The 24,456-nt window shown below is 40.2% G+C and overlaps 2 protein-coding genes across 10 annotated transcripts in view; one reads left to right on the forward strand and one right to left on the reverse strand.

Moving 5' to 3' along the window:
• arvcfb (ARVCF delta catenin family member b) overlaps positions 1 to 24,456 on the reverse strand; it is a 153,195-nt gene that overhangs the window by 81,870 nt on the left and 46,869 nt on the right. For 7 of the 9 annotated variants that reach the window (XM_008417644.2, XM_017306596.1, XM_008417641.2 and 4 more), the window contains 2 exons: positions 9,972 to 10,130; positions 7,600 to 7,620 (listed from right to left, as the gene is read on the reverse strand). In XM_008417644.2, coding sequence (XP_008415866.1) covers positions 7,600 to 7,620; positions 9,972 to 10,097 — 147 coding nt within the window. In that variant the 5' untranslated portion in view covers positions 10,098 to 10,130. The remainder of the gene's footprint in view (positions 1 to 7,599; positions 7,621 to 9,971; positions 10,131 to 24,456) is intronic. The other 2 variants (XM_008417640.2, XM_008417639.2) reach the window with 1 other exon arrangement.
• Positions 3,727 to 24,456, forward strand: part of galnt9 (polypeptide N-acetylgalactosaminyltransferase 9) — a 1,026,805-nt gene continuing 1,006,075 nt past the window's right edge. The window contains exon 1 of the mRNA XM_017306599.1: positions 3,727 to 3,783. The gene's annotated coding sequence lies outside the window, so the exon portion shown is untranslated. The remainder of the gene's footprint in view (positions 3,784 to 24,456) is intronic.

Consider the following 24,456-nt stretch of genomic DNA (forward strand, 5'->3'; position numbering starts at 1 on the left):
CTCATTTGCTGGATTCAGGTCAGCTTTGAAACGGGACAAAAATCACAATGCTAGCTCCGTAATTCACCAACCAACTTTGGCTTTTAAGGCATCCATCCTGAGCTCTAACTGTAAGTACAGCTGAAACAGGTGATTTTTATACACCGAGTAAAAACATACAGGTAAATTAGAATCATCTAAATTAACTATTTGTTAAATGCATCAATAATGAAAAAGAGAGAATATCTCTCACTTGAGATTGATGTGGAGAACGACTAGTTCTCAAAGATTATTGCAAATTTACTTATCTTTACTTATTGACACCATTTAAACACATGGCTGTACTTGGTGATGGGCGATATGGACTTAAAGTTTTATTACAACACTTTATGGTGCTATTGTAGTAACAATAAAAGTGGCAATAACTATTCATTACTTCTTTTTTAGTTAAGTTCATAGCTCTGACTTTATGACGCAACAATCACAGCTCCACAAACTGCTCTTGAAAAACATTCCCATTCGTAAGAAGTGATTTGTATGACTAACCTGCACATTCACTGCATTTGATCACATTTTAAAATGTATTGATTTATTGATAGTAGGCCTGTCGCAATAAGCAATAAATCAACTAATCGCAGGATAAATTAAAACAATTTCAATAATTTCCATTTGTATGATTTGTTTTTCTCTTTTATCTCTTTCTACCAAAAACTGGATGACAAAAGTCTTCAGTCTGGTGTTTCACTTTTAACTAGCCCTCTATTTTTTTTTTTTTTTCAAGCACAATTTTGTTTACAGGGACTTCATAATTAATTGTATTTGTTGTTTTTGATGTCTTGTTTATTTATTTTTGGATATTTAAAAAGTCTTCCAGCCACAGTGTTAAATATTCAATAGAATTTAAAGTTTATTGATTTTTGAGAAACTGCTCTTGCATTGTTATGAAAATGGTCTCAAAACAATATTATCGCTTATCGCAATAACTTCTGGGTCAATTTATCATCGAGCGAAATTTGTTTTTGTGACAGGTCTAATTGATGCTCTCATTGAACTGAAGAAAATAGTAAAATTAATCCCATTATAGACAGTTAAAGTTTTTTTCAAACATTAACTGGAATTTATCTTGCCAACGATAAATTAAGATTCTCATCACAATAAGAAAGTATTGAGATAAATGATAAGCGATATGATCAATAATGTCCACTCCTACATGTGCTGCATTTTCCAGAGCAAGAAACTCCCAAAACTCCAAATTAATTAATATAAATACATTAATTTAATTAAGGTCGCTGCAAAGGTGTCTTTTTTCAAACTACATATGGCGTCTCCATTTTCACTTTATCTCACATTGTTGTGAATTTGTGCACATTTTGATTAGACCTAAACGTTTCTAAGACCAGATCATGTCATTGTGTTCCAGTACAGAAAAACTCAAACTAAAGGAGATCACACTTTTTAACAACGACTGTCCATTCACCAAAGCAATAAATGCAGTCTGTTTATGTTTATATTGACCTAAGAAGCAGTCATCGCTTATTCTATTTTATTACGGCTGTTAGAGGCTGAGGGGAGGGTTTGATGCTACAGCTTCCCTGTCTCGACATGCCCAGCTGGCATGTACTATTACAGCTTTGTAGGCAATCTGCAAGGGCTGCGAGCGGATCCATCACCCATTTTCAAACACCCTTTGATGTACGCCCAAGTTCACAAGATGTTAAACCATCACGCAAAGGGGAGACGAGGGACCTGGGTTTCAGAGGAACGACTGAGTTCTGCTGGAGTGGGGTAAACACACCTCAAAGGGAATTGCTGAATTGGTAGTGGGAGTGATTATCCACAAATGTAGCAACTCTACTGACATTATGTGGTTTAGAATACAAAAAATATATAACAAATTCACATTGGTAGGGAAAAAAGTTTGAAACAATCGCAGGCAGTTAGACGTAGTCCTTACTAGTTTGCCAGGCTGTTAAAAATGGGTGTAAAGTCAGAGAACATCCATTTAAAGCAATGTAAGATGTTTTATTACTGCTTTTTAACGGGAGAATCCATGTGCGTGGAGGCTGGGTAGCCGAGACAGGAGGAGGCAGTAAATCATGTTGCTAAGCAAGCTGTGATGATGAAGCCTGCCACTGATTTTCACGCAGGCTAGAAGAGCTTCTTACGAAGATGACTCAAACAGAAACCGCTCATTGCTTTGTTGAAAGAATAAACAGTTCTGACTTTAAAAGCCGATTATGATCATTTACTATTTTGAGCTGAACGTTTTAACTCGCCCCTACTTTACCTGCTCAAGTGTTGGCTAGCAAGCCCGTTCGGGGGCAGTAAAATGATTTTATTTGTTTAGGTGGTATACCGCAACTCTCATTAACTCATATCCAGAGGAGAGGAGAAGGAATGCGGCTTTTATTGGTCCAAGTCGAAAATGTCTGCTTCATGGAGACTCTCTGCCAGCAGGAAAGAGTGTCTGGATGCTGGCCAAGGGAAAGTATTTCACACTGGGGCAGCAGGATGAAAGTGGATATAATTGACTGTTTACATGCGCCCATAGACTCTACTACACATTGCGGGCCAATTGACCGTAAGCTGAATGAGCTGAGAACGTAGGGAGAATCTGTAGTTAATCTGCTTTAACAATTTAGACTGTGCATCCCCGCATGAAGAAAACTTGATCATTAAATTTGCAGATGATACCACAGTAGTGGGATTGGTTTAATGGGAATGGTACATCAGTGCAGCGGAAGTGAATCAACCAGCAATGAGAGATTGGACAAGAGGGAAGGGATGATTATCAACTCCCAGAGGTCAAGATCCGAAGCAGCGACTCTCAGCATCACCACCCATGTACCAGAGAGGGTGGATAAGTGTAAGTTCCTTCAAGTCCAGATTTATGATGGCCTCGCTTGATCAAGAAAAGAAAAAGAAAAAAGTCTAGTCATAAAACGATAACTACCACCAGCATCACTCCCTGCCAGAATCCTCCCAACATCCTTCAAAGCTGTGGGTCAGAGTGTGTTGACGTATTGCATCTCATCATGGTACTCAAGCTGATATATGGCAGTCAGCAGGGGACTGTAGGGAGAAAATATCAGGTTTCATTCTCAGGTCTGTTCATTCTCAGGTTGAACCCCTTTTAGTCAAAAAATTCCATACTTCCAGAAATTTTACGTCATCAAGCAACAACATCTAAACCGAACTATAACATTAACCGTACCCTGACCTAAAAGCCAACCCACTGTACATTTATTGGTGAAGTTGTACAACGAACCCCCACCTATTCGCAGTTCAGTTTGTGGATTTGCCAATTTGGTATTTTTTCCCGAGGATCGGAACGCGATAATTATTTGTGAACAATCCTATTTGTGGATTTTTTTTCGTACAGCATATCTAAGATATTTTAAAGAAAATGCAGCCTGGGAAGTTAAAATACCTAGGCACAATGCTGCTTGACACACTATTGGCTGGTGTTTGCAAAGCAACCAATCCAGGAGTGTTATTCGTTTACCTTGGCAATGACACCCTGGATCCCCCCGAATGCAGGAATAAGAAAGACCAAAGGTCGCAAGCTTCAGCAGCAGTAGCCAAGACAGGTTCCACTGTTAATTTTAATCCATATTAAGGTATATTTAGTGTGTGAACTATTATAAGCATTTGTAGAGGGGGAAGTACTCAAGTATTTGTGGATTTCAGCTATCTTTNCTGGACGGATCAGGCTCCAGGCCGTGCCCGACATCAGAGCTAAGCATCGCTCGTCAACGGACTCTCGGCTCGCGCTCCGCTTCGCCCCTAATACCTCCACGCCAAGTAAGCTCACCTCAGTCATTTCCTGGAGAAACTCCGCTGAGTTCYCGCTAMCCCTGCTTTYTCCCGTTGGCAGTAGAAGAACCGGTCCGCCGATTCGGCTTCGCCACCAGCTCCCTGAYYCTTCAATAAACATTATTGTTTCTGACTCGCTCTGTCTGACTGTGTTCTTGCATGTGGGTTCGCAACCTTAAAACCGACATGACATCTTTGCTGCTTGTGGTCGCTAAGGCCCATGAATGCAGTGGTTTCCCTTTGTATAGTTTACATTTACCCTGTTTAGTCACAAATCTGGAGAGAACATCAAGTATCTTGACTGAGAATTTTTGGAGGTTTTAGTTCAAACTCTGCCGATGAATCTCTGCCAACATATAGTTTATTGTCCTGCAAAGGATTGTGAGGGGAACTCACTATCCCCTCACTAGGATAGGCCATCGGACTTGCTGGGACTCTACTTTCTGTCCAGTATCTGCTTCCAGGATGTAGCTCTGAACAACGTCAGAAGCTTCTCACACCAACTTCAAACTTTTTAAACGTTTGTGATCTTTGTGGGGCAGTTTGCTTGATGGCAGACAAACAATATCTTGTTTTTTTGTAAGCCATTAGTTAAAAAAAACAGCAACATCTGTACTTGTCAGCTACGACTTACTCTGAATCAACTGCTGAACGCACCCCGTAGTCTATTTACAGCAGTTACTGCTTTTCGGTTCACTTCACAGTATTCTGCTTAAAGATTTTTGCTGATAGTTTATCGCAAAAACACATGGTTACCACAGAAGCAACTTTTCTGCTGGCAGATCAAGATGACGAGAGAAGCTTCTGCGTTTCATCTTCCAGCAGTTAGACGTGGGATAACCATCAAGGAACAGAATCGTGTTGGAATTACAGAGCACGGTTAGACGTTCGGTTCAAAAGAAACAGACATGCACAGAAATACATCTGAGCTGCTGACAAATGATTGGAGAGGTGGAAGAGAAAAGAGGTTAAAAAAACTAAACACGCGGAAGAGACGATGAGAGCACATATGGCACCTTAAGAGTTTGGATGCATTTGAAGTTCACCGTCAACATTAATCTGCTTTACTCTGCAAAGTAATTTCAAGAAAACACCAAACTCTTCCATTCAGTAGGGTGTCAGAGCCTTTAAAGTTGTGTCCTTCCTTCCCCTTGGTTTTCAGCAAAGCCTTTGATTAGTGTGATGTTTTGCTACACGCACTGGTGTGCATTATTCCTAACAAGTTATTTCCCCCCTCACCCTCCATTCAGTGCATAAAACATGCGAGTGTGAGAAAGAGTGTGAATATGGCCAATCCCCTCACAGTAAACAGGCTGGAGGGCAACGGGTCCTCCCTTATGAGGGATTAGAGCTGGCTTTTTAATTACAGCTTCACAGTCCCTGGACTAGAAGCTCCACACTGTGCTCTCTCCACTCATCTGATGCCCTACGGGGAATGACTTACTGCAGCGATGTTACCATCTGCATCCAAAACGCTGTACAGCAAGTTTTTAATCTATGGAGGTATGTCTGAAAATGTAGATAAAGTCCAGACTCATCTAAAGAGGGCATCTGGCACAGAGTCTTTGAGCGGTCTTGACAACTTAAAATGTATTTTTGTTATTTGATAACGAGTCACTGCCAGGAATGTTCTGTGAATACAGCCGACTGCCAGGGTTTAGCACAGCTTTTATGCAGTAGAGAAGAGACAAATACCAAATGTGAGTTTCCTGTTCAGCCAACCTTGTGCGAGATCCTTGAGTGAGAATCCTCAAAGGTAGCAAGTTGTGTAAATACGGTAACTTCATTTCAAAATGAGACATTTCTTCTTTTTCAGTGTGTGTGGACTTAAAACAGCAGAACTCTCCCCTCTTGGCAAACAAGCAGCTTGAATAGAAAAATATATCTCTTTTGTTGTATGAAAAAGTGAGCAACAAAAAGCTTCACACCCTGAATCTAGGTTTCAAACTCATATTCTGAAAGGAAGTAGTTCTAATTAAGATTAATAAATACTGCTCTGGCAAATAATAATAAAAAAAATATATAAAGAAGCCATCAGCACTTTTAAGTTGTTTGTACTGCAGTATTTTGAGTACACAGTAGAAATAAAATAATGGCAGAGTGTCAGAAAACATGAATGATTTGTAAGAACTGTGAGAACAACATCTGCAGCTAACAGTTAGCATACCGATGCTAAGCATAGCATCCATTTCAGAGCTTCCTATCCATAAACTAAACTAAAATGTTGTTTGTAGACTCGACTGCACTGGATAACGCTAAAGATTAAAATCTGAAATAATCAAACCAAGACTGGACAATAAAACACCAAACAGTTATTCTTTAAACACTGCTGGGGTTTATTAGTCACTTTTTTAGTTAGTGAAAACACAAATATGGAGATTTTGTGAATGTTTTTTGACAAAAAATGTCCAACAGAGATTATTTGTGGAAAAAACCCTCCAAGTATGTTTATAGATTCTTTCAATCAATCTGTAAAAGTCAAGAATCCTGCTGAAACCTCCCGTCTCATTCCTGTGAAACAAAAATCATCGACGGTCTTTTCTTTTGAGCCTGATGTATCAGTACAACTTCAGAAAATTATGACTAAAAATAAAATGTTTGACATTAACAAGTCACTTAGTGGGAAACACTAACACCAAGAAAAGACAGGCAGTGTGTTAAAGACTGAACAAGGACTTTCTTACCTCAAGATTCCTTTACGCATGACTTTTGATTCACAATGCTATCAGTTTGTTGTTGTCATCAACAGTGACCAGGCTATCAGGGAAAAGCATCAGTCTACAGCTCCTAAAATGAGGTCTTCCTTCTTATTATGCAATCAGGGCTGTTTATTCCTTAGACACTCATTTAAAGCACTGTTTTATAGTGGCAGTATTTGATGCATGTAAAATATCATGGAGAAGTCTGATGTCACTTAAAACCAATGAAAAGGAAAGGGAGCACCCCGCCCCTTCAGAATGAGTAGATGATAACCATAACTTGTTCTTTCCCTGATAAACTCTGAACCAGTTCACCAAAACGACAGGAGAATAACTTTCTACTCAAAACTGAAAGAATTTCTCTTCAGTCTGAGATTCCACAAAACGACGGGCACAGAATCCTCAGCTGATTTTATTTTTCCAAAACAAAACTTGACAGAAATTCTCCATTCTGTGTCTCCAGTGACTATTGCAGAAGTTTAAGCCCCATAAAGTGTGACTTTTTCCAAAAGAAAAAAAAGACATTTTATCTGAAGTCAATACACCTGGAAACACAAATATTATGAGGATGTACCTTTCCGATGCATGAAGAAGCTCGTGTGCTACATTTCACAACACATTTCAAACAGGAACACATTCAGTTAATGAGGGTATAATTTGTTGACACTTGTGGAAGTGGTGTGCAGCCTGTTAACACATTAGTCAGCATGTGGTTACAGATTATGGATGACAACTTGAACTTGTTTTCAACACTTGTGCATTTTAGGCATTCTCCAATACGTTATTGGAACACTAAAACACATATATATCTAATTGAATTTCAATTAATTGTCTGGATTTAACGTTACAATCATTATTAATAAATTATGCTGCATTTCCGCCCTAAAGGCGTTTTAGGCTAAGTGAGCAAAACATGCAGAAGACAGTATTACTGGGGATAGATTATCTCGAGAGGTGGAAGCGGCAAGCTGCGATTTAAAACATGGTCAATTGTGTTAGCTTGAAAAGCCACAGACTGTGCTGTGCACGGCTGCTGTACAGTGTATGGAGCAAACATCGGTGGCATGGTGACGGAAGCCGCAGTAATACGTAAAACCACACTCACCTTCACATTGGTTGACATGTCCTTTCAGGAGAACAACAAAACACAATAAAGGGAAAGTCAACAAAGGGGGTTTCTGAGAAGCACACAACTGGGAGAACGATCCAAAAACTGACTGATGATAAGAAGGAGAAATAAACAGAAATAAAGCTGCGAGCATGGGGGGAGGGCCCCGCTTTCGGGAGCAGGATTACGGGATTTAGACTCCCTAATAATGAAAATCTGGGATTGTGAGCAGAGTATGCTGCTGGATGGCATTCATTTTGACACTCTGAATTCATCTGGATCCATAGGCGACAACGACGGCCGCAAATGCTATTAGGCGTCACACCAAGTGGAGAGGGGAGGGAAGCAGCTGCACTTTTTTTTGTGCCACACTCCATAACTGCAAAATCTTACCAAGCAATTTTGGTCGACTTTCTAGTGCAAATATCCTAGCACACTTGAAATAAGATAAAACAAGTAACTTTTCACCAAGATACAGGATCGTTTTAATTAAATAATTCCTTAATATTGACACAAAAAAAAGCAATTATTCCATTAGCATATTATTTCTTATAACATGGGGAAAATGTGTTGTCATTTTCGCAATAAACAATAATATGGTTGCTCTGACATAATTTTCAAGCAATATATGGTAATGGCATCATGCCGGAACACATTCTCAAAGGTCAATAAACTTTAAATGCTTAGGAATATTTAACACTGGCACTGGGAGACATTTTAAATATCTGAAATAAATAAACAAATAAAATGAATTATGAAGTCTACATAAACAAAACTGTCCTTCAAAGTAAGAGCTAACTGAGACCAAATCACCAGACTCAAGACTTTTATCATCCAGGTTTTAGTAGAAAGAGAAAAGAGGAAAAATAATAAATTATGCAGATGGAAATTATTGAACTCAACTTTAATTTAATTGATTTATTGCTTATTGCAACAGGTCAGCTTGTTATTAGTAAAATAATCTACATAAGGAACAAGTACTTTTTAATCAGTATTAAGGAATTAATGACAAGCTTCTATGTCTTGCTGAAAAGTTACTTGTAAGATAGTTTTATTCATATAACTTTATGTAATAACTTTAATTTACTAAGATATTTAGTAGAGATGTGCCAATCAGGTTTTTTCCTGCCGATACCGATTCCGATCACCCATGAGGGCCGATCACCGATACCGATCACATAATTCACCTTAATTTAGACAAAAACTTGTTTTTAATAACTTTTTCCAAGAACTAAACAAAACAGGCATTCTGAAAATTGTCCTGCTATTGATAATACTATTTTTAACAGACTGATAACATATGAAGGCTCTGAAGAGGCTAAATAATGCAAAGAGCCAAAATAAAACCTCTCAACATTGCCAAAAAAAATTCAAGTATAAAACTTAACATTCAAAGGCAAATACAGGATCCATTACAATAAACAATCCAGAGTTACTGAGTGAAAATTTCCTGATAGCATGGCGGCTAGCTGATTACTGCTAGTTCTGATTGGTTGTTTCTGACTGAGCAGAGTAATTATGCAGAGCAGGGAGGATATGCAATTTTTTTTTTTTTTAGAGATTATCTGTCTCATGTTAGGACAGCGAAAGTTTTAATACGTATGTAAAATGTATTTTTTTAAGTTAGATGCTGCAGCTTTAAGCAAAGGTTCGGTGTGAGAGTCACTACCAGGTGGAGCAGAAGCTGCGCTCCGTCTGTGAAATATTACTACCTGTAACGCGGAGCAGCGGTTCAACAACGAGAACAGAACCACATTGCAGCTCGAAGACTTAAATAATTTTGCGGGTTATTTGTTTAGCTTTCTGACCGTCATGCTAATCCAGGTGAGTGTTTGCAGCTGTGCGCTGCTTTACCTGCTATCTGATCCTCCATATGTCTTTTTTATTGCAGTGAGCCTCGATGTAGCCAAACTCCGTCAAGTATGGCATTGTTTTTATACCATATTAAATTCGTCATGTTGATGCATTTTGACGTGGTTCAATTTTCTGCCGCAACACGCAAACTTCCCCATTCACTCAGTGCGTTATAGTTCCACATCGCTTAGGATTTGTTGCTGCGCGTTTGCGCAGTGTGAAGGAAAGACGAGACCAGCTGCACAGGCAGGCTGCAAAATGAGATGCAGGTGATCAGCAACAAGAGACCGCGATCGGCGATCACCGATCATGCACCGTTTCACGGAAATCGGCCGATTGTGATCGGTGGCCGATCGATTGGCACACCTCTAATATTTACAACTAGAAACTAGACCAAAAAAATTTGGTAAGATTTTGTGCAGTTTCAGGTTGAAAGTATATATATATATAAACACTATTCAATCGCCTCATCTATATCTAATTTCTGTCAAGGTGAAACAGAATTACCGCATTACCTTGGTCTCTGTGCGCCGCGTGGTTCCGTCGTCGGAAGTGACCACCGAGACGTGAGACGTGGGGGTGCCGGGGTCCTCCTCTATGGTGACCGTCTCCTCCACCACCTCCTGCGGCTCCTGCATCATAGCCAGGGATGTGGCGTTACTGGGGCTCTGCTCCTGGACAAAGAGGAGGAGGGAGGGATGAATCAAAGCAATAAGGGCTCAACAAGCAGATTTTCCTAATCGCCGTTGCACAGCATGGTGGGAAAACAACTTCTAGGTAATCATCTGTTAGACATACAGCAAGATAAACCTGCATCTGAGCTGCCACAGCAAGAAACCGCATTAAGATGCAGCAAAGGAGAGGAGCGTCGTGCGTTAAGTCGACTGAAAGTGAAGCGAATTAAACAACGCCTCTCGTGATTTGCAATACAACGCGTTTGCTTTAGGTAGACAGGATGTGTGGAAGAACGTGTAAATTAATATGAAAGAAATAAAAAGGTTTGATTACACTGAAACTGTGAGATAAATGACAATTGTGACGAAGAAAGAGAAAAAATTACTTTTGCATAAAATTAAAAACAACTAAAGCAACGACTTTACATTTTGAGCTGATACTATACTATTTGCATCCCTGCATTCTTATGGACAATATCAACTCCCAGCAAGACAACATTTCAGAATGTAGAATGCTCGGTACATTGGTACCGAGTTCAGGTGTAATAATATGTTCTATTGATTGTAAGGAAATTAGGACTTTAGCTGAAATTGAACTCTACAGCTCAGCAATTTTCCCAAAAGAAATTTCCAGGAAATTTCAAGCAAACTGTCAGACGGTTTGAGAAAACCCATACAGATTTTCTCAAAACCACTAAAAGCCCACAAAATGTTCCACCTCTAGTTGGATGAATTCAACAAAATAACCAAAATGGCTTTAGTCAAAGTTTTCTGCAATCAAACTGAGCACCTGGATTTCTAAATCCTCACAAGACTCAAGTTACATACATTTGTTGACCTAACAAACGTGTTGAAGTGTTCATCTAGAATCCAAGAGCACAAAAGAAGGAAAAGAGAAACAGCATTCTCCATAATGCAGACACAGTGAGTAGCAAACACCTCCCAACCCACCAATCACTGAAACTCTGTGAAAGTTGGAAGGACTATTTTTGATCCACTGGGAGGTCATGGATTTCAAAAAAAGTGTCTCTACGGGCGACAGTTGAAAGTGAGTATTGAGTTCTACATTTTCCACCTGACCTGATAAAAAAGAAAAAAAAGCTTTGAGAAAAATATGCTTCCTGCTGCATTTCTAGCTGATGGGGAAAAAATATATAAAAAAGAAACAATACAAAGCCAGTGTTTGGACGTGCAACGCCCTGGCGTGGACTGCTGGTGCACAAGAGTGGGACAAAATTACAGCTTTCATGATGGAGAGGGCAAGGAAGGCATTTGAGGCAATCACAGATAACCAAAACAGCACGGAGGCAAGAGAGCAAGAGCAAATCACGAGTACAGGGGAAGGTGGAGAGGCTGAAGGTGGAGAGAGGCAGAGTAGGGGAGTGAGTGGGAACTTTTTCTGATGACCTGGTAAGAGAGGAAACAGGGAGTTTGTGAACTTGTCGACCATACTGCTGAAGCTGACTTAAAGGAATTGCTTTTTAGAGATGCCTGTCACATTGATGTAATGTGCCCAACTCACTAATTTCAGGGTGCTTTCACACCTGACAGTCCTGGAGACTCAGTTCGATTGGGGACTAAAGTGGCAACATTTGTTACATTTCCAGCTGCTGGCGTTCGCTTTCACACTGCGCTCATGAAACGTGTTCCCCTCCTTGCATGAGGTGGCTTGGCACCAAGAACTACTGAAGGAAGCAACACAAAACATCAGAAGACAACACTGAGTAAAATTTCCTTCTTCACAAAATGTAAATAAAAAAGGAGTGGCGTCAGATTTTAGCGGTTGTAGGATTTCTCTTTTGGTCTTTGGTAAAAGACCACGAGTCAATTCTCCCAATAGTGCTACACTCGTGTTTGTTTTGGTATTATTTTGATAGAAAATGCCTCGCATTCTGGTGTCAGCGTTTCCTGCTTTTGGGGCGGTTTCCGGTCCGCTTGCATCCACATATGAAATCAAACTGTGCCACAGTTCACTTAAACCAAACTGAGACCTCAGCGTTTAGGCGGACCAGAGTTCGCTTTTTTGATTGCACACACACACCTTTCCAAACACACCAAACTTTACAGACAAATGAACTACACCTCAATTAACAACCAGAAATCTCATCTGAAATTTTCGTCATTTTACAAGTCCTCTGAAGCAATTAAGACACAAATCTAATCCAATGAGTCTTTTTCAATCAGCTACAAAAACCTGATGTGACGGATGGGGTGAGATCAAGGAGAAAGTTTCACAGTTGTTCCTCCCCTGCGTTTTGTCGAAGCTCTTCAGGTGACAGCTTGTCGAGAGAGACTCCCTGTTTTCTTCACGTCTTTGAAGACACTAATAAGTGAACAGCTCTTCATTGATTGGGCAGCTTTTTTTCCGGTTTCAAAGCCCCCAAAAAGTCCTCATTGATCTCCAGTCTTTCCTGCTCAGCCAAACGTTTGCACGTTTTAGGCTGAGGATCTCTCTGCCTAATCCCTTGGCCCTCTTACTTCTTCGCCCCAGATGGGAAAAAGACCAGAGCTGACATTTAAGGATAAATATCACCTCATAAAGGGCATGAAAACGGACACTGTGCACCTGCTCCACTTTATCCAGTAACTCAGAGTCAATTAGAAGTCAGTTTAGCCATTAGATGTGGAAAAAACGGTTCCAATGAGAGTTTTTTTAGTCATTAGAACCAATAATGGAACTAATGACCAATGGGCTATCTGCTCTACTGAAAGAGACACGTTTATTTAAGCAGTCAATAGCCAGCTGACGAAAAGATTTTTTTTTTTTTTAAACAGCTGACCTGAGGCTAAACAGCCTCGTTCTACAGGGAGAGACCTACAGAGAGAGAAAAGGTCAGAGCTGATTAGTTCCCTGCAATCAGTATGCCTGTAATGCTCCATTCTAAATGCGAATTACCCTCCTGACCGCATGCTGGAAACAAAAACAGCCTTATTTGAGGAGTCACAAATTGCAAAATAGAGAGTGCAGTGAAAGAAACACGAGTTAACTGTATAAAGCTCGCTTTAGGCACCGAAAGGTCAGGAATATATTCTGCTTTTCTGGATCTATTGGGATTCACTGGCATCCAGGCAGCAACAATCTCTCCTTGAAAATGTGTTTCGACAAAAATACGGAAAAGAATTACAGCACTTCGATGGTCAGAGTCAAACATCATGTTAACTCAACAGAGTAGTTGTTGTTTAATCTGCAGAATGTCCTGGGTGATTCTTGGCAAGTACTGATAATCCACCTCTTTTGCTTTTGTCACTTCTCAGGAGTCAGGAATATGATTATTTGCCATTTGAAGAGATTAATAATGTTTCCTTTTTAAAACACTCTAGGATTTGGGTCATAGTTCAGGTAAAATTTGAACTTTTTATATGCTAATCAGTTACTTCTGGTTGTGAAAACAACACTTTGATCTCACAGTTGCACATAACAACTGTAAGAGCAAAAATCTGTCCGGCTGCACAGCATTCAAAACCATATGGAATAATTTTTCATAAAAGCATAAACTAAAAAAATGCAATTGGGCTACTCCAACATGCTGCCACCACGAGCAGCAGAAATCTAGAAATATTAGTCATTAGCCAATATTTACTCTGAACATAACCTGATGCTGGTAATAATATTTCAAGGAACTTTAATGTAAATAGGTTAAGGTCAGAGAGTCTTTATTTTTAAGTGAGAATGTAGTTTTTGAGTAGTCCAGTTTTGTTGATAAGTCAGCTAATAAAAAACAAGAACACTATGTAACAAAATAAAGCTTCCACTAACTTAAATTCATTTGTCTACTAAAAATCAATAAACCGTGACAGAGTGACAGTCGAGATAAAAAGACTTGTAAACACTGCGACAATACTGCAACTAGCCAACTGCTAGCCGCTAGCAACCCTAAAACTGACATCCGTTTAATCGTTTTCAGTCATGAAAAGTTTTTTTTTGTATGTTTTTGTTGTTTTTTTAAATGGAGTCCAGATCATCTTTGGTTGATACTTTCCAACAAAATCTGATATATGAAAACTCTTTTAGAAAACACAGAAAATAAGGCTTTCATTCAGTGATCTGTTTGGCATTTGGACACCCAAAACTTTGACAAGTATGAAAACCAGGACTTGAATCGTCTCGATTGATTGACACTTGTGAAATTTTAACTTAAAAATTGGTTGTCAGTTTTCCCCAAAATATTGCTAAAACCCATCTTGTAAAATTCATACCGTCTACAATCTCATCCTGTGAACTGAATGCATCGCTATGGTAATTGACTAAAGGATTTATGTTGCTTTGGATAAGGATACTCTGGGTAAACTCTCCATATTCAATTACTGGGCTCCCCATTAATTAATTAGCTACATCCCTGTGACATTGAGGGTCTTTGTAGGCTCATTGTGCAAACCCAGAGGAGGTGCAATTCAAGCAGGAGCGCAACATTAAAGCAGTAGCATTCTACATTTATTTAAACCATTTAAAAGCACTGGATGGGAAGAGGTGAGGGGATCCTTGGAGGGTTAACTTGCTCGGTTCCCTCCCCCTCAACTCGGTGGGCATTAGGTGGGAGACTGAAGTTGAACGTGACATTACAACCCTTAAATAAATGATTAACAGGTGTCTGGCCATGGGCTAGCTCGGCTTCTTGCCAGTCACAGGGGAGAACTGGACTGATCGTGAGTCAAGGAGACTCAAGAAAGCAGTCAAGGGCAGGAGAGGTGGAGCACAGTGACTGATTTTGGAGAGAGGAGTGATAAAATGGTATAAAGAACATGGAGGGGGGAATGCGGTGATGGAAGGGGAAAAGGCTTAAGCGAATGTTGGAAAAATGGTTTGTATAACCAAAAAGAAACTTTAAGGCAAGATGAGCCACTTTTATATCAGCTACACTGTGACTTAAACATTCTCCACTGGTTACTGAGGAATGTCACCTCTTTCCTGCCCATCAAACACAGGATCTATCCCTATAGAAAGGCCACACTCATATGAAAATACTTGCTTCTTATGACATAAAAAATGGGATCATAAATATTTTCAAACACATTTTGTATACAAGTCAATTACATGGGCAAAAAGTAAAAACAGAAACGCAGTAATGACCTGATTGCAGAAGGATGCATAAGCTTAGATGTATATCATATTTTATAGAACTTTTTCTCCAATATTCAGCCTTTTTGGTTACAGACCTAAACTCAACGAAATAGAATCTAAATCAGCTAAAAACCTCGACTGCATAAGTAGGATTTTTTTCTGACATTTTCTCAACTTGATTCTTTCGCTAAATCTATAGTTTGCGGAGCATCTACAGAGGATTAAAAGGACTTTTAATCTATAAAAGCATCAGCCAGGGCAGGATTTAAAAAAAACACAGCATTTTTAATACTCTATTGCACAGTGAATATTGTGTTATCGATATGGTGCAACAGAGGTGCTACAGAAACAGAACATTTCTCCAAAACTGGAGAAACGACAAGATAGAACACAGGTAATTGAAGTAGCATCATGACCTAGTGTTAACGATTTTGTCAAAGAAGAAGGATGTGGAAAAAAAGATGTTCTATCGGACGGACGGACGGACGGACGGACGGACGGACGGACGGACGGACGGAAAACGTCATGGAGAACTTTTCCAAAGAAGAGCTTCTTTGGGGTTTTTCATACCTACTTCAAATTAGGTTTCTGTAATCTATTCATAGTTCTATGTAAGGAAATGTTGATATATGGTTATCTGACCCCAATGCAAAACATCCACCAGGAGAAGGAAGCTAAGAGAAGATAGTGAGTTTTGATCAGGATTTATATTTACTGGAGTCATCTAGCTCAAACCAAAATCAATGGAAACGGGATGTATTACACATTTTTCATCAAGTAATGTAAAGGTCATAAAATTAGGCAAGATTTAAACATTTTTTTCTGAAAGTCTATCACTGATAACAGTTAAATTACGTAGGAAAATTATTCTAAGATTCAATGGATACAAAATAAGGGTGAGATTTGGCAAAGGACTTAATTGACTGACAGATTCAGTCAAGTATGAGCATGCTGATATAAATCTACAGAGAAATATTATTAATATGTTGCATATAACCCAAGGCAGACCCTCCTTAACAAGGTGTACATACTCATAGCTCAACATCAGCCGCAGCAATCGATTCCCCAGAAGATATTGCCCTTGACAAGAGGCTCAGAACAATCTCCTGTGGGGTCCATATAATTACGATGGATCACGGACAGAAATTCAGCCCCTTCAAAGGAGCCAATATTAACAGTAATGGATTTCCAAGCAGATCAAAAAGGAAAAGGAGGATAACTAGGAATACAAAGGCAGGAGATTAAGTGATACAGTGGTGTCAATTAGCACCAACCAGCTATCTGCCATCAATCCAACCCCATTCATCATCTGTGTTCAATAAGATGACTGGATGTTGTCTGAGAGCAGAAAGAGCAGAGGAAGGGAGATAAGGAGCATCTGGGATGACGAGTCAAAGAAAAACTTTTGTTGAACTTGAGAATGAGCCATGATTGCAGGACAGGTTGAATTGTTTTAAGTTATGCTATCAAGCAAAGAAAGTTGGATGTTAATTAAAAGAAGCATATTGATATCTGGAAGTCAAATTTAGCCATTTAAAGCACTGTATCATCTCGATACATAAAAAAAATGAATGAAGCTCACTCTTACAACTATGACGTGAAAATTTTAATTTTGTTATATTTTACTGTATTACTGTATTTTTATTATTGCCGATGTAAAAGAAACTGTTTTGATTAATACTGACAGAATATGCATCAAGATTATTCCTGTTTATTCATGTGTCATAATCATCAAGTCAAGTTTGAAATGACAAATAAGTGGCATTTTAAAAATAAAACATTTTTTCCATATTTGAGAAATGGTCGTCACACATGGTGAGACTAAGAGCACTAATTGGCTGGACCTCTGTTAAGCCAGTCACTTTACAGGGGATGAATATTTACACAATCATTTATTGAATGTTAAATATTTAGATTTAATTGTCATTTTCTGGAAAACATTTTAAATTTTGACTTTTTCTTTAACAGGTTAGCGGGTGTACATGAGAGTCTGATTACACTCAGCAGAGCAACCACTACAACAATGACGATGAAAGCCTCCATTTATAGCGTCGTTGTGGCACGCCTTCACAATGAGCCTCACGTAGACAGTATACTGGTTTGCCAGCAGGTGTAGTACTACAGCTGCAATCAATGCTAATAATAATGGTGGTATTAATAATGGTAGCAAAGTCAAACTGTGATAAATTGAAAAATAAACCTGTTTATTTAAGGGTTCATATTTACATGTTGGCAACAGTGATTTTTACTTGAGTTTTTGTTTTATTCTGAAATTAAAATACATTGTGCTGTGTTGGACAAAGCAGTTTGAGATCCTGTACTCATGTCTTAAATATGGAAACATACACAACTTCAATTGCACTTAGCAGAAGTTGTCAAAATCATGAAAAAACATGATTAGAAACTCTTCATGCCCCAAGTTATGGTATGTTCTGTATTTTCCTTTTCTCTACATAAAATTATGTGTCAATCATGATGAAACTGATCATAGCTTGAATTTAAGAAAACTGTGATTTGATATTTGTGTCTTATAGCCCACCTCTAAATTAATCTTTTTTCTTTTTTTTTGTCCATCCTTTATCTTCCACTCAGTTGAGGATTAGGCCACCAGGGTAGAAAATGAGCAGAAAAGCCCAGACTTCCCTCTGTCCAACCACTTGGGACGGCTGTTTGGTGAAATTCAAAAATGTTCCCAGGCTAGTCGAGACACATCATCCCTCCAGTGTGCTCTGGGTCTTTTCCTTGGTCTCCTCCTGGCAGGATGTGCCTGAAACACCCCACCAAGGAGTCATCCAGGAAGCATCCTAACCAGATGCTAGAGTCACCTCAACTGGATCCTCTCAATGTGGAGACTGAGTGTCTCTACTCTGAGTCCCTCCTGGATGACTGAACTTTCCCCCCCATCTCTAAAGGAGAGTCCAAACACCCTGCAGAGGACACTCATTTTGTCCACTTGCATCCATGATCTTATTCTTTTAGTCACTGCCCGGAGCTTGTGACCACAGATAAACGTACGAACATAGCTCAACCGGTACATTGAGAGTACAGGCTGCACCAATGTGTCTATTGATTTCCCACTCCATGTTTCCGTCATCCGTGATCAAGACCCTGAGAAACTTGGCGCAGAACCTCATCTCAGACCCAGAGAAAGCAGTCTACCCTCTTAAAAGCTCAAGCATCATATATAGCATCATCGGATTTGGAGGTGTTGACTTTCTTCCCGGCCGCTTCGCTCTTCGCTACGAACTACTGCAGTGAAAGCTGGCGGTCATGGTCTGATGAAGCCAATGAAAACACATCATGTGTAAAAAGCAGTGACCCGATCCTGAGGGCAGCAAAACGGATTTCCTCAACACCTAGAAATTCTGTCCTTAATCATTTTCTTTTATTTTCTAAAATCAAATCCAAGGTGCATACTTATGCGAAAAGACCTTGACATATTTTTCTCCAGCAGATTTATTTAATATCCAACAATTACAGAAAAGGGATACAATTTCTTTTTCATTTTGCCATTCTAAATGGAAAACCATGGTGTGCTTTGTTAAAGCCTTGCTCCAAAAATGTCGTGTTAGGCGTATGAAGAAGCCAGATTTGTCATTTGGTGAGGAAAATTGCCATTTCTGAGACCTGAATAAATGTGTAAATTAGGATTCAAACTTGCCTTTAGAATATATCTGAGTTTTAAAAGCAGACCAATGAGACATGAAAATAAACTCTCATCAGAACCTTAAATCAGAAAAACAGACAATGTATCATTAATTATTTCTGATAAAAGAATAACTTAATAGGTGTAAAAATCATCGCCGCAGTTAAGAGAATATCACAACAATATTAAGGCTGCACAAAGAAAAACTACATTGAAAACTACATATAAACATTATCCTTAAGGTCTAAATTGAAGGAGACATATTGAGTCCAGTAAAATCAATCATCTGCAGAATATAGTTCCTATGAAGAGGGAACCATGTTTCCAATTGCAAACTACAGCAGACGTTTCCCACTCACTCCCACACGAGAGCAAAAATTAGATCTGTACGTCTCAGTCAGAACGCAGCAGGAGGGAGGCTCGGGTTCTTCGCTTTCAGACGGTACACTCTGTCAGATCACCACCTGGTCAACCATTCTGGTGTGATCAGTCACCTTCCTTCCTAACGCACACACATGCAACACGCTCAGGCTCAGTCTGACCCCTGCGCTGAGACTAACAGGATTTCACTCCGGAGCCACGCCAGCAATCATTACATGGCTCTTACACAATTAATCCTCAAGCAAAGATCGCCTAGCAAACCTCGGGTCGTCCAATTTCCCATCAGCTCCTTCTGCTTCAACCACCTGCCCTACCAGCAGCTCTCCATGGCAGAGGATAATGTGATAAAGTTCTAGCAAGAATGAAAGAGACAGAGGGAGAGCGTGAGAAGGCAGTGCACTGGGGTGAAAAAGCGAATGTGAACTGTGGCCGCGTGATCCAAGCACTCGAAACAAAGAAGGTTTGTGGGATAGAGCAGGGGTAGAGAGAAAGCCAAGAAAGTGGGTAGGGGAAACTAGCAAGGGTGATGATACGTGGCAGACACCCAATACAGTACGCTCTCCAAGGGTGAAAGTGGAGAAGGGGGCGGAATGCAGTTACATCCAAGGTCAATGACAGGTCCAATCTCAGTTACAGCTGGGGCAGAGGCCCCTAATACCTGGAGTAGTTCCACGTTCAGCTGGCACAGTGTTTAGGTGTACAGTGCTGACCTTTGTGTATTTATGCTTTGGCTTTCGGTCATTTTGTGCCTTCACCACTTCTGCCTTTGTAGATTTGTTCTTCAAATACAAAATATGCCAAAGCACCCTTTTCTCACCTGCTTCATTTTGTACCCAGCAGAGGGACATTTTGCGCTCACTATGACAGCTGAAGATTGAAGGTAATTTTCTATTTTCAGCTCAGTTTTCTCTAAGGAAAGATGGATTTGTTGATCTTAGAAATATTTACAACCATTAGTAACTCTGGCTGGATCATGGTTTCTTACCATATTTCAGAAGATTTTATGATCATGAAGTAGAACCAACAAGGGACGAAGTGGAAAGAGTATGAGGGCATGAGTTATTGTAGAGGTAAAGTGAGCCCTTGTGTTTTTAAGGGCATATTTCAATTATACAACAGCGAACTGAAAAAAACCAAAGAGGGAGGATGACGTCCTGGTGATACAACTAAGAATGATGGGAAGCTTAATCTCTCCTCCAATGACTGATCCTCGGCCAAATCCGGGCCTCTGTTTTCACCTCTTTCTCGTTTGGTCTTAGTTTCAGACGTTTGCTTTATTTCCCTCTCCCCACGTCTGATTCTTCCGCCTCTTCCCCCAAATCCCCCTCCTTTCTCCCCCGACCCATGCGTCACCCTCTGCTGATGTGCCCTTTTGTTCCTTTGCACCAGCGCTTAGAGACGGGACAAAACTTAGCCAGGCCTCGACAGACTCAGACGCGATTGCTTCCCGACAGGGCATCGCGAACGGCATTTCCCAACTCGGACTGGGCTATCTAGTGACAGACTGAAGCCCCCGTGGAACCCATGGCAACATTCGACACTACCTTAATCTCTAGAAAGACTAATATTCCCATGCAAATTGGCCAGGAGATGTTTTGAAACCTTGGATAATTTCTAACATATGCCCTCAATTACGCGCCATACACACAAGCATTCTTCCACACACGGAGTCACATACCACATGTGTTTTCCTCGTATTTTATGGCCAGGAGTCAGTTTGGGGAGTCAAAGATCCAGAGAGTCACTTTAACACGCAGCAATCACCAAATTGGAGCAATGGGTGCAGAAATAAGTTGTGCAGTTATTTAGTAAGTCGACAAGGAGACAAAGAGAAGAAGGCGGATAATGAAGGAAAACAAAGGAGGAGGAATCACTGTAGCTCATCGAGCAAACTAAATCAATGAGCGGCGGAGAGGGGTCAGCGCCCGCAGTCGAGGCTTGACTGTTTGGACAGCGGGTGCGGCCATGAGGAGCAGGTCAAAGAAGAATTCATCTGGCAAGGATGAAGACCAGCAGCAGCCTGGAGCGGTCGATGGGTGGTGGGCGGAGTGTGGGGTGAGGGGTGGGTTTGTCGCGATGGTGTAGAACCCATGGTGTAGTTCCCACAGGGTGGCTTGTTTGCAGCACCCCTCCTCTTAGCTTCTGGATCCCTGTCAGCATGATTTTGTCAGAAGACTGGTGACTGGAGGGGGTTGAGAGAGGTGGGGTGAGGGCCGGGGGGAGCGAGTGACAGGCCGAAACGTGAGGAGGCGGCAGTGAGACAAGGTCTGCCAGAAGCTCAGTTCACATGAGGTCCACAGGAGACAGAGAGAACTGGAAAGGGGACATATGCTTCACTTCCTGTCAGGCTACAAACGCAATGCTTATTGTCCCCCTGACACCCTTTTTGCAAAAACTGTCTGAGTGCAGCCCCAGGGTGTCCCGTTTAGTGAATATTTACCCCCTCCCTTTTCAACAATACAGGCTTACTTTCTGGGTCTCTTGTGTTAAAAGCAGTGAAGCTTGTCACAGATTTTATAGGCATGGCACTTATTTCTTTCTCTATTTAAGCTGCTGTGTTGGGTTATGGGAGTGGAGTCCATGGGCTTCTTTACAGAAACTTCACGGGTAGCAGAGTAAGTGTTATATTTGTTGATCACTAAAACAAATTTAAACATAGAATACTTTGCTTCAAATCTGTATAAGCACATCCTGTACCTTTACAAGCAACAGGTGCAACAGAAATATTACAGTGAATTCACCTTAATGCATCTAGAACACACTTTGCTCTGCTGAAGGAGTTCTGTGACCCTAAAGCTCAAAACCCTTCAGAGGACCCTAGAGTTAGGAGGGGAAAATGCTCAGATAATACCCAGAAGAACTAGTCCATCACATTAACTGCGACTGCTTTTCAAACATGCCATCGGTCAGATGAGATTAAAGCTTCTCCCAGGATATTTTTACAGCCTTGTGCCAACCGTCTGGTAAAAAATTAGGCTCATTTTGTGAGCAACAGCTTGGAGTCACAGCCACCAACTGCAAGAACCCTGCCTTTTGGAGAAATCCCAGCTGATTTACAGCTAACCTTCAACGGGTCAAGTGATAAGGTGAGGCTGGATGTATGTGTGTCTTATAAAGGAACCATTGTGCAGCTTGGTAAATCTATCAGGGGGCCTGAGCTATAGCCCAGTGACTTTTATTTATTATTTCTCTCCGTCAGATAAAAGAAATGTGATATTTCATCTGTTTTGCTCAGCTCTGCTCTATAGGCTTTATGGAGCACAAAGTAGGTAAAAATGTTGGTGTGAGAAAGCAATTCGTAGAAAGGACTGCTTCTAAGCCAAAGGGCAGCACATTTTACAACAGATGAGAAAAATATTCTTAGACCTAAAGGAACCCAGGACAATTCATCTGTATATTACCATACACTGAAGTTCCCAACTTAGGGAAAAATAAAAGAATATTTTTAAAATCCTTACTTGTAGATATAGTAACTAATTCAGTGGCTCAGTTTTTTGCAGTCAGTTGAGGTGGGCGTTGTCTATTAACATTTTCTAAACTTTTTCAAAACCTGCCACAAATTCTCAACAAGATCCGGGTCTGGTCGATGACTAGACCAATCAAACATACAAGATGCTTTGATGTGAACCATTTTTCTGTCACTCTGGCAGGATGTTTAGTGGCTTTCTTCCATTGTAAGGAGTACCTATGGCAAGTAGTTATTGGCAGCCTCCAACATGTTTTCTTATCTAGCCTGGTAAAAGCCGGCCACTGGTTCTATGCTTTCTTCGTGCTGAGGGTCTGGACCCTTGGCTATTGAGAAACGATTGCTTGCTGGAGGCATGGACTCTGTTGAACTTTTAAACGATTGGATCTGATTTTACCCAATTGCTAACGTTTGGCTACGGAAATTGCCGGAAATTGCGTGCGCTGTAAACAACCCCGTGGGGAGTAAGGCCACGACATCTTTGCCAGCTAATAAAATATTTTAAACATGACTTTGATTGCTCATTATGAATGGTTTTGTTCACTTCCTCCTCTGTCATTCCCAAACTATAACCCTATAATTCTACAGCAGAGCAGAAAATCAACATCAATGTTTCCAACTCCTTCTGTTCTCTAATCGGTCCGGTTGAAATTCAGCTCTTCTGCAGCTTGCTATGAATTTTCAAGGTTTTTTTTTTTTCCAATCATGATCTACTTATTGCTGCTCTTCCCTAAAAGTCAGATTTGTGGAGTTTGTGATTAATAAATATCAAGTCAGGTGATTCTCCCATTAGAGTTGTTGATCTCTGCATCTCCTCCAGATTTATCATTGACCTCTTGGCTGCATCTCTTACTAATGCTCTCCTTGTCTGGCCTTTGGATGGATGGCTGTGTCTTGTTGGTTGCAATATGCTCCTTCCATTTTGAGTGTTTAGTGATGTGTTCAAAGCTTGGGATACTTTTTAAAACCTAATTTAGTTTTAGACTGCCTGCATTGGTCCTTGGACTTTGAGACACTTAGCTAGCTTTTAGAGCCATCATAGAGTAGCCACATTTATATTGTGAAGAAACTACACATAAATGGGCTCTATTTAAAAATTAGATGACTTTTGAAGATTTCTAGCTGAAACTAATTGTAATTAATGGGTAGCATAGAATCGGCCTGTCAAGTTTTTACATTTTTCTTTTGGAAAGATAATTTTTTGAAAATTCTGACTTTCCACTTTAGAGTTATGATCTACTTCATCTTGGTTTGTCACAAAAATGTCTCCAAAAAACACATTGAGATTTGAGGCCATAAAGTGAAACAGTTATTGAAGGGGTATGAATACTTTTGCAAGGCTCTCCTATTCACATAGAAGAACAGAAGATAAAATAGATTTATTTAATTAATTAAAATATAACAACAAAGCCCATTGGATTATCTAAATGCTACTGCAGTCTCACTATCACAGCATTCTACATTTATTAAAAATGACACTATGAACCGTATTTGTGCTACACATCCCTAGTCCATTTCAAAGCAGAACGTTTTACGTTTTTTTCCTGAATGATAATGACAGCAGGCTGTAAAGATCAACTACGTCCCTCAGAGTCTGAGCAGTATGGAGCCAGAACTCACCGTGAAACGACCGCACATCTGATATCTGCGGGTCAACCAGAGTACGTAGACACGGTGCCCTCCTCATCACTCTGGAACAAAATCAGAGCTCCCTCTCATCTCGCCGAGTGGAAATCTACTCAAAGAGCATTTTTTATGACAAGGCTCCGAACGG

The sequence above is a fragment of the Poecilia reticulata genome, linkage group LG9 (genome assembly GCF_000633615.1).
Source record: "Poecilia reticulata strain Guanapo linkage group LG9, Guppy_female_1.0+MT, whole genome shotgun sequence".
NCBI classification, from domain to species: Eukaryota; Metazoa; Chordata; class Actinopteri; order Cyprinodontiformes; family Poeciliidae; genus Poecilia; species Poecilia reticulata.